The 18203-nt window shown below is 33.2% G+C and overlaps 1 protein-coding gene across 1 annotated transcript in view; it reads left to right on the forward strand.

Moving 5' to 3' along the window:
• The first annotated feature begins 410 nt into the window (after positions 1–410).
• The window catches only part of LOC142322613 (fatty acyl-CoA reductase 1-like), a 28375-nt gene continuing 10582 nt past the window's right edge, over positions 411–18203 (forward strand). Inside the window, exons 1-4 of the mRNA XM_075361689.1 lie at positions 411–590; positions 2896–3115; positions 5306–5554; positions 11044–11189. Coding sequence (XP_075217804.1) covers positions 2909–3115; positions 5306–5554; positions 11044–11189 — 602 coding nt within the window. The 5' untranslated portion in view covers positions 411–590; positions 2896–2908. The remainder of the gene's footprint in view (positions 591–2895; positions 3116–5305; positions 5555–11043; positions 11190–18203) is intronic.

Consider the following 18203-nt stretch of genomic DNA (forward strand, 5'->3'; position numbering starts at 1 on the left):
AATCTGAAAATGTAGACTCTTTTGAGTTGTCTTTCTATACTTTATAAACCTAAAACAGGTGAAGTGCACTGTTAGATTTTAGCGTATTCTGCTATTTCTAATCAGCTTCTGAATATTTCCTAGAATGATATTTTAATTTTAAATCATTATTAATCTATTAATTACTCGATAAATATCATATTAATTTGTTGTTGCAGTTAGCTGAAGCATTGCAGTTTGTTTGGTAGAACAAACTCAGGTGCACTGATAAATCTGATTGTTAATGAGATTTCTGCATTTAATTGATATGCAATCTTTTTTTCAGAACAGTTATCAAAACATTACTACATATCCTTTGTCTTTATTAAAAAAATATAAGATTGACTTGTTCTCTGCCATTTATGAAGTTTATATTGTCCTTAGGTGAAATAAAATGGAGGTATCAAAGGTTTTTTTGATATTTCCAAACATTGACCTCATAAAATTCTAATGTCAATGCTTAATATGGGAATAAGCCTATTGTTTGACAGGATATGAGAGGTTAAGGTCATTTTTTGTTGTACCATGGTACTAAAGTTGATCATTTTGACAGTCGTACTCAGACTGTTAAGGTAAGAAAAAGAAGTATCATTTTTGCATTTTGTTTTAACGCTGTATTTATGTGATTAATGTATGAAGAAGTGTTTTTTGATTGTTTCAGTTGTTTTATAATTTGCTTGATTTCTAAAAAAAAATCATTTAATCTTGAATAAAAATGTCACTATTGAAGGATCCTTTAAAATTATTTGTTGAATCGATAAATTATTTTGAAGGACAAGCAATGTCAGTGACCTTTATCAAGACTAATTAAATCATTTTAATTTGTCTTATATTAATTGATGTTCGTAAGAAAAGTAAGGTGTACTTACTGTAAGGATGTATGACTATATTATTACTGGTTTTTTGAATTAAGAAGAATGCTGTGCATCGTACAAATGTTGAATAAGTAATTATTTATTTATTTTGTCTTTGTAAGTTGAATACAGATAACTTTAAAAAAAGTTTATTCTGTTGTTTATGGTCTTAAACTGAATTAAATATTTATTATTCACAAATATTTTCTTATAATTATTTTATTTTGATTTTTATTTGTGAACATATGAATATTAATTATGTTTAGTGATTAAATCTTCATCTTCAGATTTCATAGAAATAAATTAATATTATTTAAAACTTATTATATTTTTTGTTTGCCAGTTTTGTTTGCGCGCTTTTGCCAGTTTTTAATAAAACTGGCTTGAAAGCGCGCTATATTGTAGAATCAATAGTTAAAGGTGAATTTATAATTTTTTAAATGATGTTTAATAAATAAATGGCTTGAAAACTTGTATTACATTAATAACACTAGTTTAATATAATATTGTCTCTGCATAATGTTTATTATATTATTGAATCCAGATAGTAATAATTCTTTCACAAAAGTCAATAATTCTATATTCTCATAAATGTGTTATATTCATTTTACTTTTATTGGTGTATTTCATCTTTTATTAAAATTAATTTTAAAAAAATTTACATCTTTAGGATGTACAATTTTCATAAACTATCTGATTTTTAATTGAAAGTAATTAATAAAAGGATTTATTTTAATTTTTAATTTTAAGTTGAACTATTTATTTAGGGTGAACTGTTTGTTTAAGTTCAACTATTTTTTTTGTTTACTGATTTTAAACTCAATTGTTCTTGTGCCTATCTCAAAAAACACCTCTGGTTAAAATAATGTCACTCAGATGTTGATGGTAAGTTTGTTTTTCAAAATGTTTTTGGTGCTCCATTAGGGTAGAAAATTATGAAAAAATTTTATTTTAAAAACTTAGATGTACAGGATATCAAATGAAAATGATTTGTTCTGCCTACAAAATGCCATAATTTTAATTTTTTTAAACATTGTTTCAATGAGGGGTGAGAGTAATGGAGACAATTTATTCCCCATTTCATCTCAGGGGCCATTCATTGAATAGATCTGAAAGTATCCATAGTCATTGAAAATTTAATTTTTATTAAAAAAAATTATTTAACATAAAAAACAAGTTATAACTGAGGATAAGAGAAGTAATATAATTTAAATCTTTAGTTTTCTTGCAATAATTCCAAACAGTCATAAAAGTTTTTAAATAGTTGCTAAATATAAAATATTGAACATTATATCAAAACATTTTAATTAGTTTTTAATTTATAATTTTTAAATGTGTTTTAATAACATTAAGGCTTATGAATAGAATGCTGTGTATATTGCTGCTTCCTGTCTGTGAACTTTATTGGTTAATTTCCTGCAGAATTCTTAACATACACTGTAGTCTGGTGAATGAAATCATGCACCGGAACTTATAAATCATTGTAAAAAAATGTAATATACTCAAAGCTTGTTTCTTTCTACATTAGATTATTAAGAAATTATTCAAACAGTAAATGTGATATTTAAATTCTTAAGGAAAATTTGATTTTTGAGCCCTTAAATATGATTAAATCCCGTAAATATTCTTGCCAAAATTATTTGACAAAATGACCTGAAACTGGGTGAGGTCAAGATAGGGGTCTGTATTTTAACATATGTATATTGCATGTTCTACAAAAACTTTTTGTCAAAATTTTAGAGGTTGGAAATAGAGTTTACAAAAAAGGTTACAAAAATTATTTTTTCCTTGAGAATGTAAACGTTGCATTAATTGTTTGAATGATTTCTTGATAAAATATTGTAGAAAGATAAACTATTCTGCCAAACGAGCTTCGGTTTGACATATGTTGCATTTTCTACAATGATTTCTTGAGAAATTATTGCAGTCTAACTCTTCAGGTGCATTCTCTTATTTGCCAGACCACAAGTGCATGTTTCATTATTTTTTTCTAATTAGTTTTTTTTTTTTTTACTTGTTTCAGTTATTAAGAAAACATGTCTGGAAATATGAGTACTCCAAATATTTATGAATTTTATGCCAATAAAAATATTTTTATAACAGGTAGTACTGGATTTTTGGGAAAAGTAATTTTAGAAAAACTGCTCAGATCATGCCCTGGTATTGAAAAAATTTACCTCATTATTCGACTGCAGAAAGGGAAATCTCTACAAAGCCGTCTAAATGACATTATCAATGCTCCGGTAATTTAAAATTTTTTGTATTTTTCTTTAACTAAATTTTGAAATTAGTCTGCAGTAGAGTGTTTTTTGTTCCTTTTGATCATTTTCTCTAAAATTTCTTAGATGTTTTTATATAACTAAAATCAGTCTTCACTCATGTGTAATTATATATACATGAATTTTAACTATTATTTTGGTTTAAAAGAGATAACTCATAGTAAAATATATTTTTTTCTAGGACTTGTAATATAAGAGCACTATCGTGACCAATATAATACTATTCATTGGTATATATGAATTCTAGATATTTAATTATACCCTCATCTCTTTAGAAAATTTAATTTCTGATTAAATAATTGATTGAATTATATAAAACAACTAATATTTTGAAATAATTTAATTATTTATTTCTTATTAATTGTTAGTTCATTATTGTAAATAATAAATTTCAGCTTTTAGTCTTTAAGCCATAAAATTAATCAAATTGGTAAAGAACAAAAGATAAACTTTTGTGAAGTACTTATAACTGAATGTTTATTTTTAACATTTACAGTATGAAAATTTCAACAGTTCACATAAAAAAGTAAAAAAAAAAAATTGAAAAAAAATGCTTTCAGAAGACAGTTTTTCTTTTCTATCAAATAATATACCTGCTGAATGTGTTATTATTTTCATTTTTGGATCCTGCCAAAAATCTATACCTTACCTTTCAAGTAAGATATTCAGTCAGTAAATGTAGACTCTTTTGAGTTATCTTTCTATACCTTACAGACCTTTCTTTTCTTTTTCCTGTTTAGCCTCCGGTAACTACTGTTCAGATAATACTTCAGAGGATGAATGAGGATGATATGTATGTGTGTAAATGAAGTGTAGTCTTGTACATTCTCAGTTCCATTCCTGAGATGTGTGGTTAATTGAAACCCAACCACCAAAGAACACCGGTATCCACGATCTAGTATTCAAATCCGTGTAAAAATAACTGGCTTTACTAGGACTTGAACGCTGTAACTCTCGACTTCCAAATCAGCTGATTTGGGAAGACGCGTTAACACTAGACCAACCCGGTGGGTTATACCTTACAGACCTAAAACAGGTGAAGTGCACTGTTAGATTTTGGTGTATTCTGCTATTTCTTATCAGCTTCTCCTGAATATTTCCTAGAATGATATCCATTAAAAGACGTCCCCCAAATATGATAAAATTTCCTTTTGAAGATAGATCCATCTTACATAAATAAAACAGTTAGATTAGCCTTAGTTTATAAGCTGTATTCCTTATGAATAGTAGTATTACTGTATTTCTTAAGTTAATATGTAGACTTTCAGAATCCAACTTATCAAGTTTAAATTATATTTCACAAGTATTATATTTAGTTTATAATTTATTTGGGTCATAGTTTTATAAATTTAAAAACAGCAGTAAAAGATGTAACTTTGAAGATAAATAACAAAATCCGTTGATTGTATACAAGTAGTAGTATTACATTTAGTTTTATGTATGAATTAACATTCAGCATTTCCCATGCATTAAATAGTGCAATGACCTGATGTCCCTGACTTATCCTCCTCCAAACTGCATAATACAATCAATGTATACAATTAAAAATTAATATTCAGTGAAAACATACTTAAAAAATGAATTAATTCCTAAATAATTTCTGACTGCATTACTTTATACATAATTAATAATTATTAAAAAAATATATAACATATCAATGTAAATAAACAACACATACTTTTCTTATAACCTACGGAATTTACCCATAAAGTTACTACAGAAGTCTGGACAGAATGGAGTCCTGTCTATATTGGAATTTTTCCAAGCCCCTTACATTTTCACTTTATAACATAATCTCATATGCAATTTTTTTCACATGTTTTTATAGTTGTTGCCATTTCTTATGTCTCACACCTCTAGTTTCCTTGTTCCAGTCGCATTACTCTCTTCTTTCTTTTGGCTGATTCTTTGAAATATTTAAAGTCCATAGATCATTTTCTTTTTTTAGAAAACAACTATAGCATAAGAATTGTTTCAATTGTATTCTCTCAAATATTTTTTCTGATGCATATATTTTTCTCTAATAATTTCATTAAGTATATTTCTCTTGTGATTTTTCCATACCCAAACACAAAAATCCAGATTAATTATAATTTGTATATGAAATGAATTTCAAATAAATGATAAGTACAATAATTTTTTTTTTTTTTTCAGTTATTCGATACTTTAAGAGAGAAAAACCCAGATGCTTTTAAGAAACTGATTGCTATCAAAGGAGACATGTCTGACCTCAAACTTGGTCTTTCTTCTGAAGACTATCAAACACTTGCTGACAAAATTAATATTGTATTCCATGTGGCTGCCAGTGTACGTTTTGATGACTCTTTAACAGATGCTGTCAGAATGAACACTAGGGGAACATTGGAAGTCCTTGAATTAGCACTTAAGATGAAACAGTTGCTGGTTAGTAATGATAAATAGGAAATTTTTTGTTTTAATTACCAAAAAATTATTTTAACACAATATTTTTAGTTTGATATAAAATCTATTTTGGTGTATAATTAATTACAGGCAATAATCTTAGTAAAATTTTTCATCTGTGCATTTTGGGCTTTCAGAAGAGAGTATGATTCTCTACTCATAAATTGATACCATGTACAGATAATTTTATTTGTTGCATGTATTTTATGATGGTTTGTAAATGATTGATGGGAGGGGGCAAAATAAAATTCGGTTGTATTACTATTTCTGTTGGTCAGTTAAAAAAGATTTTAAACCAAAGAAATATAGGCTGATAATTACTTTTATATCCAATAATGTTACTACTTTAAATTCTATGATAGCATCTTTTTCATGTTCAGAGAACATGGTGAATTGGAGAAACTTGTACTTCAGGAAATAAATAAAGATGATAGAGAAAGTAAATCAATTTTTTTAAATAGAAAATTAAAATAAGAAAAATGAGTTGAACCATAAATACTCAGAGAGTTACACGTTTTAAGATTGTTCAAGAACAGTGTACATTCCAGTACTCTGTGAGAGTAGATTTTACATTCATCCCTATCAATGGGTCTTCTTATAGAATTTTTTTACTATCTGTTGCAAAGTATTTTTGAATCAATTTTTTTTATTCTATATTGTCAAATTTTCATTCATGTATTACATAAAACACTAAGAGACCAAATAAAAATAAAAAAAAAACAAAAAAAAAACGCTTTATAACACTGGTCAGTAAGTTTGTTGGAAAAAATAAAATATTGATGAAAAGATGTTAGTGCAATCTATATGTAGAATAATTGGTATGTATTTAATATTATTAGCACACTTTAAAGGTGTTAGTGTTGTTATTATTTTTAAATTCTTAATTATTGTTATTGATTCCATTTAAGTAATATTCATTCACGTAATAAAATTTTGTATGTGATAAATAACATGCACTAATTTATCCTTAAGATTTTACAAGTATATTTTTAATATTATTGGTGAAATGGGGGATTCTGATGAAAGGTCAGTTTGTTGTAGATTAAATCTATTATCATAAAATGGTTTTCTTGGCAAATTTTCTTGAATAATGATATTATTGGTTATATTAAAAGGATTTTAAAATTAATTGAATATCACTAAACAAATCTTTCAATATGTTGTAGATATTTCAATAAAAGTTTTATGTATAATAGAAGAAAAAAAATCAGAACTTTAACATTTTTCAACATTAATTGTATAAAAAACAAAATTAACCCTGCAGTTAATAGAAAAAAAAAAAAAAATTAATTTATTTATTTTGAGGCAGGAAGGAGGTGGAAATGCAATTTACACATGGAATGCCAGACTCCCACTAGTCACGTACTACTCCACCTCTCCATGCCATCGCTTCGTTCACGGTTTGACCGAAGGAATGAGCCTTGCGATCTATTTTCCTCTGATCTTGCTATCCCAGGTTTCTTGCCAGGCGAAAACATGAACGTCGGTTCATCCCCGCGATGGTCTCCCAATCTTCCCCTGCCCACCGCCTCCGGTAGGCTGCATGGCGCTACCTTGCGAAAAGAGCAATAGTTGTGACTCCAATGTCCACCAGAACAGCATGCTCATGAAACCGTCCGATATGCGGAAACAACTCGTAAGGCAGCAGTGCGTTGTACCAGCGCGAGTCATTCCGGTTTCTTTCAAATCTTAGCGCATAGGCCCCAACTTCCGCCCGTATAACAGGACGGAAAGAACGGGAGACATCAGCAATCGCCGTCTGCTGACCTTCGGTCCATCGACGTTCACCATGAGCCGGCTGAGAGCGTTATTATGGCCTTTGCAGCTTTGTCGGCAGCTCTCTATAGCTGCTCAGCAAAGCTGTGTTTCTAATCAATTATCATACCGTGGTACTTCGCGGCGGCTTGGTATCGACAAACTCATCCTCTACCCGCAAGGGGAGGAGAGTACACGCTTTTTTCTTAGAACCACGATCTCCGTCTTGCCGGGGGCTACAGATAAACCATGGCCATCCAGCGAGGTGTTGACTCTGTGTTTCATTCGGCTGGGCCTCAAGGCCGACTCTTCCGGCATCTCCAGCCTCAGCAAGCCGTCGTAGACAGCGTTCCAAAGGTTGAGCCGAGAATCACCCCTGCGCCAACCCCCACAAGATCGCGGTCCTACGCCACCCTGGTGCGATTGACAGAGACCGAGAAGGTTGGTGATGAGACCGCGGCTCCTCAAGTATGCATCTACTATTCTGAGAAGGTATCGAGGGACGTTGAACGAATGTTCAACTTAAGAATGTTCAAAGTATATCAGGGTCGAACGACCCTTCTGAAAACCATACTGGTTGGGTGACAGCCCACCTGCCTGTTTCATCGCCACAACCAGCCTCTTTTTTTTTATAATTTCTTCAGTACCTTCCCAGCTGTGTCCAGCATACACAGTGGACGGTGCCTTGTCTTCTTTGCCCTTGGGAATCAGCACAAGAAGCGTGATTTTCCATTTGGTGCTGAAGGCTCCAGCCTTCAGATATGCATTTTAAATGTCTAGAAGCAGATGGGGCCTGCAGTGCCTGCCAGCTTGAGGTCCTCGCCCGGTATGCCGTCGGGTCTAGGGGCTTTGCTGGACTTCAGCGACTGTAGGATTCCCTCCAGTTCCTCCAGTGAGAAAAGTGGGAAGTCACCCAAGTCGCTGATGCCCCACTCAGCAAGAACCAAATGGGGGAGGAACAACGTCTTAACGACATACTCCGCTTTAACCCTTTCTAGTGGAGCTGGTGACCGTGAGACCTTCAATTGCCGGATCACTATCCGTTAACCCAGTTTCCAACGGTCTGTGTCCATGTTCTCGCCAACACCATGCCTTGCTCACGTTGATGGCCCCACAGAGCCACTTCTTCACCGCCTTTTGCTCAGCCGATCTGGCGTTCGCGTCCGTGTGATAACTTGTACATTGTGCCGCCCTTCTCAGCTAAAGACACTCTCGGCGCTACCCTTCAATCTCTGGTGTCACTAGTACACGGGTCGCTTTTGGTGCCTTGGTCCCGCCTGGGGCATAGAGGCGTCACAGGCAGATTCGATTAGTCGATGGAAGCAACCACAACTTCAGCGCCAGCAGCTCCCCCTTCCCCACGGTGATGTTCCTAGGGAGTACTGCCCCTGGGAATATTTATGTGAATTTCTTTTCTTCAATTTTATGTTTTTTTACCAGCCTAGGGAGCCCCGAGAGCCCCTGTGCATAGTGTAGGACTGTGGTCGCTGCCAGTGTAGTTCTTGAGGACCCTTCAGTTCTAGACGAGCGTGACCAGCTTTTTGGAGGCAAGGGAAATGTTGGGGATGGACTTCGAATATCCTGGACGGTGGAATGTCGTCATGTTCCCTATATTGAGGACCACGAGTCCAATATGTGTCGCTATGTCCAGAAGGTATTTCCCTCTGGAGTTGATATGCCCTACATCCCACTCCACGAACATGCAATAATAGTAATTTTCGTGGCAGAGGGTCCACATTAAAACCCTTGCCTAGGAGAATCTTTGCTTTCAGGAGCGAAGAGAAGGAAGAGTGGAAGAGCATCGAATTTGGTGTTGCAGGGAAGAAGACTGTTACAGATTTGTTTGTTAAGACCATCAAATTGTACAGAAGAAGAAATCGTTGACGAGCTTCCGGAACAAGGAGTTGTTGCACGTCAATGTTTGAACACAAAGAAACGAAGAAGTTGTACTTTCTATGTCGCATGTTTTGACATTTAACAAAGCCAAGTGTCATGAGAAAATAAAGGTGGGCTTTCATAGACTGGATGTTTGTCCTTTCATCTCGATTCCACTACGGTGTTTGGATGTCAGAAATTTGGACACACAGCGGTGAGATGCACTAGGAAACAGATCTATCTGTCCTTGATTGTTATAAGAAATAATGTGTGTAATGATAAAATAATTGATACTTTAAATAAAAAATGTTTAAATAAATTTAAAAACAAAATGTGCTAAAAATAGCAAAAATATTTATCAGTATTTAATTTTAAAAAAACACACGCACACACACACATACACACAAACAAACAAACAATAATAATATTGAAAATATGATCAGTGTACTGAATAAAAGCGTGTTACTATATAGTGTATAAATGTATTACCTTCTATTAACCCTTTGCGTACAATTTCTTAAAGTAATAAAAATAGATTGAAAAAATACAATTCTAAATTGTGTTGTTCAGAAAATAAAATATAATGATTGTAATTGTGTATTAATGGGTATTAATATGGTTTTTTTAAATGAACTCTATAATACCTATATAATTGAATAAACTGAGTTGTCATATATAGCTGAAGATATGGTAGATTTTAAGCACATCATAACATATAACTGAAATAGAATGTTAATTTTACAATATAACAACAGTAAAAAAAAAGACAGTATTCAGTTAGAGAAATACCACAGTTATATTCATGAAGTCAACCATAACTATATAACCACATGGTATAGAACTGTTAAATATAATCTTTCATATTTTTGTTCCTGAAATATTAATTGACAAGTTGAAACCTCTCAAGGTGCCATATTATATTTCACCAGGTTTTTAACTTTTCTTCTCAAACTGTTTAAAAAAAACTGTTTACAACATTTTAAAACACTTTTTACACTGATTTTTTTAACTTTTAATTAACACTTTTTTTCAATTTCTACAGCCTTTTTTATCTCTTTAACATTTTATCAGTCATTACATTGTCAGTCCCTAAGTCCTCAGCATATAGCTGCGGACCAATTTTATTACAAAATGTAATTAAAACTAACCAGATGTTTCACACTTATATAGTTTAATGTACATGTCAAACTTAAAATTATATGTGTTTTATAGTTTTCATTATGCTAATAGTGAATACCTTTCATTACTCTAACATGATATGCTTATTGTGTAAATGCAATAAATAGTTTGGGGAATGCTGTGTGATTTTTATGTTTAAAGAAAAGACTGAATTGATCTATTGTTTTGCATTGTACAACATAAATATATTTACTGGAATAGTATTTAGTTCTTCTATTTTAAAAGGGCATTTCAGTTTGATGAATCATTACTAATAAAATAAAGGCAAAGGCAAAAGGAATAGAAACACTTTGATTTCATCAAAGTTGTAGCCTATGCTCACAAACCACGTACTGACCACACTTTATTTGATGCTTAACACAGTTATCTTATATGTAGAGCTCACCAGTGAATTTATGGGTATCTATTTAATAATTACTGAAGAATAATGGATTGAAAAGATCCATGTCTATTAAATATGTATTTATAAGATGCCGGTATTCATTTACTGGAATACTACATTCATTCTAAACAATTTTAAACCAAAATATTAGTTATGTTTAAAAATGTCAGTTTTTTAAAATGTAGACTATATCCATATTAATTGATTGTCAAAAGAATTATTTAATAGCAATTATTTTTTAAAGTTATTTAATCTTATAAAAAAACTAATAATTTCACAGGGTCTTGTTCATGTCTCAACTACATATTGTAACTGTGACAGAAAAGAAGTACATGAGATTATATATCCGCCTCATGCAGACTGGAAAACAACCATCAATATTATTGAGAAAATTGATCCTGCAGTGGTTACTATTTTGACACCAAAGTAAGTGATGCATTTCTTGATGATTTCATTATTACTTGTCTTTACAGTTTTTTTTTTTACATTTTTATTGTTTTTCTTATTAATTATTTTTAGCTGACATGTTAAAAAGAGATCTGGATTATTTTGTATCTCTTATTTCTAAATGTTTTCTTCCTTTTCTCATAAACGTGCTGCTTTCTAGATTATTTTTTAAGTTACTTGCATCTAAGTGTATATGTACAAAAAAATACTAAATGTGATTATATAAAAAGTTTTTTTCTGTTGTACAGGTGATCATAAATTATTCAGTGCATTTCAGGGGTAATAAAAAATGAACAAAGCAATTTAGCGCGCGTTGATTTTTTTCTAACATTAGTTTAGGTAGTATTGGTGACCTTGAATGAACACGCCTGCCTGATGTACAGGGTTGCCAATGAGCTGAATTTTTCCTGAAAAACGGGATTTTCTAGCGGTTGCGGGATTGGTTTGGGAATTCAAATTTTTGTCTGGATTTTTGCAATTCAAGAATTAAATTATTTATCTAAATATTATTTACTTTCAAACTGCATTGACTTATGGAATTCTTCATTTTTTTCATAATGGTAGTACGGTAGTACTGAGTAGTGACTGTAGTAGGTTTATGTTTGGTGGCGACAAGAATGTGCACACTTTTCTAGTTACAAAGTCAGAAGTTGGATAGAACTGGACTAACCCCCCGGGTTGGTCTAGTGGTGAATTTGTCATCATGAATCGGCTGATTTCGAAGATAAGACTTCTAGGTTCAATTCCTAGCAAACGTAGTTATTTTTATATGGATTTGAATGGTAGATTGTGAATACCAGTGTTCTTTGGTGGTTGAGTTTCAATTAACCATCTCGATATCCACCATCATTTAACATCTTAGGGAATGGTTGAACTGAGACTGTACAAGATTACACTTCACTTACATACATGTCATCTACATTCATCCTCTGAAGTAATAACTTACACTGATTCCGGAGCTTAAACAGAAAAAAGAAAGAAATATGAAGGATAGGACTGTACTGAAGGTAACGCCATTTTTCTCCATTGTTCAACCAATGATGCTGCATTCCACTACTTCACCCAAGGAATCATAAAGGAATGTATGCTTGTTGGGACAAAAGTTTGTTCGTGTGATTGATATCCTTTTGTTACTTTAAAAAGATTTAAGTCATTATTTACAAAATAATTTTATTCTTTGTAATTTGAGTTTTGAGATTTTGAATTGAAATTATTAATTTGTTATTTACGTTCCTATGTATTTTGTTAGCACGGTTGATACACTCAATTCAGTATTCTGTTTTTAATTATTTTATTATTCTGTTATTAGTCAGTGAATCACTTGATCAAAACATATTTAAAGTAATTCATTATTGTAATTTAATTTCATTATGGAATAAAAAACTTTCAGCGAGATAAATTCGGGAATTTTCATTTCTGTTGCGGAAATTTCGGGATTTTAATGATATCCAGATGGGAATTTTCGAGGTTTCTCCTTGGCAACCCTGCTGATGTAACTACGGGTTGATCGTCAGTTAAGCGAGCTACTGTGCAGGAGAAAGCAGTGTGCGTACAATGGTTCATGAAAGCGGATCTGTTATTACTGTTCATAGATGTTTTCGTTTATAATACGACCGTGATCCTCCCAATAAAGACTATTAAACGCTGGTATCAGTACTTTAAAAATACAGGAATTGTAGTACACAAAAAAGGTGTTAGTAGATTTACCGTCACTCAGGAAGTTGTGGATCAAGTAAGAAAAACTTTCGTGCGATTTTAAAACTAGGAATACCGCAATTGACAGTTGTGATGGTTCTACACAAGCGCCTAAAAATTAATGCATACAAATTCAGTCGGTACATGCAATCGAAGATATATAAACCACACTCAAAGATAAGTAAACCACGCTGTAAAATTTTGCCATGGACATTATTGATAAAATGAACAAAGATAATTCATTTTTAGAAAAAATAATCCTTTCTCCAATGAAGCTACCTTCCGTGTTTCTGATCACGTTAACTGTCAGATTTGGACTAGAGAGAATCCTCATGCCGTTCGACACACACATCGTGATAGGCTGAAAATTTAAGTTCGATCTGCGTTGATTGGTTATTTAGAGACCGGGTCATTCTTTTTCGCCAAACCAAAGATTACTAGCGCTAGTTATCTAGATATGTTGCACTGATATGCAGTACCACAAATTGATCAGCTACCCAACATTTACATCCAACAAGATGGCACACCACCACATTGAGGTTTATATATTAGGGACTACCTACATGAACAATTTCCTTAACGTCGGATTGGACGCGATGGACTGATTACCTGGCCACCTCGATCCCCTGATGTTACGCCACTCGATTTCTTTCTTTGGGGGTTTGTCAAATAAAGGGTGTACACAACGAAGGTTGTTAATATCAATGAACTAAAAAGAAGAATCGAAGCTGTAGTTAATGAAATAACTCCAGAGATTCTTCGTAATGTGTGGCGTGAAATTGAATATCGTCTAGACATTTTATGTGCCACAAAAGTGCTCATGTGGAACTGGTTTGTTCTACAAAGTTAAGAAGTTTGTAAAGAAAACTGTTTGAAATGCCTTATTCAACAATAAAATATGCAAGTAAATATATTGCTATGTTATTTTTTTATTAACACCTAAAATGTGCTGACTTGTTTGTGGACCACCTCTATAATAAATAGTAAATCACAAAAAATCTAGATGTAAATATTAATGTTTTCATTAAAATTTGATTTTCATGAAAATTTGATTTAATGATTTATACACAATTTTTTATTTTTTTTAATGTCAGTCATAGATGTACAACTAAATTTTACAGGAAGTAGTTCAGTGGTAAATTTATTAAAACAAAAAAAATCAGATTTGAGTTAGAAATTTTATAAATGGTTCATAGAATCAGTAAAATGTTTGTAATAATTTCTGTTAGGCAATTCTATGATGTATAACAATGTTTCTCAACCTGTGGGGCGCGCCCCCTAAGGGGGCGTGATAATACTAAATGGGGGCGCGAGCATATCGAAAAGAAAATATTATTAAAAAAATGTATTAATTTACTGAAAGGAAAGCAAAACAAAGTACATTCTGACATAAATAATAAAATACACATTTACATCGATATAATACACTTATAAATAGGATTGTATCATTAGTGTACAATGTATTTAATAATTAATTTATCAATACTAAATTAAAAAGAAGATTATATTATTAGTGACTCCCTTGGGCCTATCTTGCAGAGCAAAGTTTTTCGAAAGAAGGTTTAATATTAGGAATAGACACTCGGAGTTATTTTTTTATATTTAGCTGAAATCTATATTTTGTCTTCAAAGCAACGATCGCAGAAAATCCGGTTTTGCAAAGGTAGGATGTTGAAAATGGTAATAGTATACGAAATGCTCTTGTTTTCAGTGCAGAAAACTCATCATTCCCCTGCCCAAAATTCAGAATGATTTATTACTAAATTATCTGTTGATTTCGCCACTTGCCGTGATGTCTATGAAGATTTCTTCTTCGGCAGTTGAGAGCCCTTCGGGAGTATTTTGAAACGGATCCCTACCCACTCGTAACTTGCTACTTTTTAAAATTCTTTGCCAACATGGGTAAATGATTTTCAGTGGTTACAAAAAACAACTTTCACATGTTTTTCTTCAGCCTTGTAAGTTTTAACACATTCATCGACATCTGTAAACATTTCTATGTTTTTTCCTTTAAATTTCTGCTCTACAATTCCAGTTTTTTTACAAAAAGCATTAACTTCATCACTCGTATCCAATATAAGTGTATTTGCTCCTTGGAGTTGAATATTCAAGGTATCTAATTTCTCGAATATGTCGACCAGGTAGCTCAATTCCATCACAAATAAATTATTTCAAAACTTTGTTATGAATACAAAACAATACAAAAAACGGTACATTTTTTACTATTGTTGAGCAGATTGATTCTTTATTATTATTTCCTGCCATAAGCTGAGTCCTGCGCATGTCACTTTGGTTAGTATGGGAAAGACGTGACAGTCTCGAGTTAAATCATGGCGGATACATTTGCTTTCACTGTTAAGGAGCATTTGGTGGCTTCTGTGTAGGTTCACAAACGTCAGAACACAAAAAAGATAATGACAGACATTTTGAGGGACTTTGCTGTGCGGTTTGGAAAACCAACCCCATCATGACCAACATTATTCGCACGGGAGAAGAAAACCTTTGCGACAGGAAGTATTCTCGATACACCACATAGCGGAAGGCCTATGACTCGCACCGAAACTTGTGTTGCTGTGGCGGAATCAGTTGAACGATTGCCGATGAAGTCAACCGTTAGCGGTCTACAGAATTAGGCATCCCGCGATCGACTGTGCGAGACCACATGCGGAAAGACTTGAATGTTTCATGTTTTTGGCCATCCTCAGTGAATGAGTTGAGCGATCGTGACTCTGAACAACGTGTGCATGCGTGTGAAATGCTGCTTGCATGCTTCCCACATGCAAACGATCGAAAAAATATTATGTTCCCTGACGAGTGTGCGACTTAGCATACCTCATGAAATCATAACGTCTTTTTTTGAGCAAATTCCGCACTTTTATGAAAAAATCGAGTGCAATCCGCCGCATGTTATGATTTGGGCAGGGATAACGGCAGACCATCTGATTTGACCGTATTTCTTTGGTGGTTCTGTGAACCAGCGCAGCTATTTTCACACGATTAACAAATGGGAGTAATAAGGTGCCTGAACCTTTGTAACAATGTTATTCGCAATAAATGTTAATGTTAACTAGGTTTAAATGTTAAAATATACTATTTTTTATTCATATTAATGTTTATCTACATATCTGACTGTACTTTGCTATTAACGTGTAAAGGGATTTTCGCCTACCCTGTAGTTATATAGTAGTGAAGTAGTGAACATCATTACTTTCTGAGAGAGTAACTGTGATGGTACCTTCTCTACCCAGATGATTTACTTGAACTCAGTTATAAGAAAGGCTAGATAAAACAATAAAAAGCGGTTAAGTATGAAGTACAATTTAATGTATTTTCATATTACAGCAATATACGTGGCATATTCATAAAGTAAGGGCCGTTTGGTCATTAAAAAAAATTAACTCGTGAGAAAAGGTTTTTACTTCCAGTTTTTGTTTACTGAATATCTACTTCATTTTTCTACATAATCCCCATTCAGTTCGGCACTTTTCGTAAAGCTGCACCAGTTTCTTTAACCCCTCGGTATAGATGTTTGCCGCCTGATAATTGAACCGATTAACAACGGCAGTCTTGAGTTTCTCGTCGTTTTCAAAATGTTGTCCACCAAGCCACTTTTTCAAATGCAAGAAGAGGAAGTAGTCGCTCGCTAGGTGCAAGGTCGGGACTAAATGGAGAATGGTCAAAATGTTCCCGACGACAATCTTGAATCTTCTTCTTGATAAGGCAGCGGTGTGAGGATGCACGTTGTCGTGAAGTAGGATTACGCCGGATGACAGTTTCCCGCGTCGTCGATTTTCAATCACACATCTCAGTTTGGTGAGCATTTCACAGTACATGTCAGCTGTAATTATTGATCCACATTCTATGAAATCAACTAAAATTACACCCTTTTCGTCCCAAAAAACGGTAAAAACATTTTTCGACTTGAGTACGGAGATTGTTTTAACTTTTACGGTTTTGGGGAACTTGAATGGCGTCACTGCATTGACTGTTGTTTTGATTCTGCGTTGGAGTAGGATATCCATGTATCATTGCCTGTAACAATGTGGGAAAACAAATCTCCATCTTGTCGACAGCGGTGTAAAAACGCTCGTCCAGTGCACATTCTTTGCTCTTTGTGTTGGTCGGTGAGCACTTTCGGTACTCACCTTGCACAAATTTGTGATATCCGAGCTTTTCTGTGACAATCGTGTAAATAGAGGTGCGTCCAACATGCGGAAATTCATCAGCCAGAGCAGTAATCGTCGGTTCACTTGTTCAACGATTTCTTCGGTCTGAATACTGGCCTACCACTCCGCTCTTCGTCATGCACATTTGTGCGGCCATTTTTAAAGTCTTGACGTCATTGTCTAATCTTTCCTTCGCGCGTTACTATAGGTCTATACATTAGGCACAACTCCTGATAAATTTCAGCAGCTGAAGATCCGTTTGCACACAAAAATCGAATTGCAGCGCGCACTTCACAACTGGCGGGAGAAACGATTGTCATTGCGATCTGCGTTCACCGGTAGGCAAACGACTAATCTACGACCGATCAAACGAGTAAATCAAAACAACTGCAATGGCTTCGTAAATAGTCAATAGATGGCCCTGCATGCATGAAACTGTGTTCAGACCTGCTAATATTTAAATATAAGCCGACAGCTCTTACTTTATGAATATGCCTTGTATACACTATACTCACTGGAGTAAAAATATATACATAGGCATGATGATGTAATATGTTAATTTCCATAATCAGTTGTAGGTGACCTGACCTCTATTAAAGTAATTTTTCAAACTGACATAGCCATTCATAAGAGTAACATGGACCCCGTGCCAAGATCACTAGAGAAAATAATGAGTGAAGTGGTTTTCCATGTTTTATTCACCGAGGTGAATATACTCTTGCATTTCAGCACGCCAAGCCCACTGAAACGTAGTTGTTTAATTCCTACAAGTGACACGTTTATTCTGTACATTACACAAAATGGTAGTAGAATGAGGTAAATTACTCTTATAGAAAACAACAATGATGGAAAACAACTCTATCTGGTTTTCTTACCTTCTATACTTTATGTCACAGTCGTAAGAAATATTAAGACAGATAAACTAAAGTAACAAATTAACATACTTCTTCCCGTGTGGGAAACAATACATTATATATACTAACTTCAGGTTGGAAAAGCTGTTAATAGCATCGGAGACAAAAGAATTAGCAAAGGAATAATATTGTAATGGGAATTTTGTGGGGTAATTTACCCTCAGTTATAGTAGCGGGTGTATTACAGATAAATGTTGAGGTAGGTTTGACAGAAACTG

This window comes from Lycorma delicatula, chromosome 4, assembly GCF_047948215.1.
Source record: "Lycorma delicatula isolate Av1 chromosome 4, ASM4794821v1, whole genome shotgun sequence".
NCBI classification, from domain to species: Eukaryota; Metazoa; Arthropoda; class Insecta; order Hemiptera; family Fulgoridae; genus Lycorma; species Lycorma delicatula.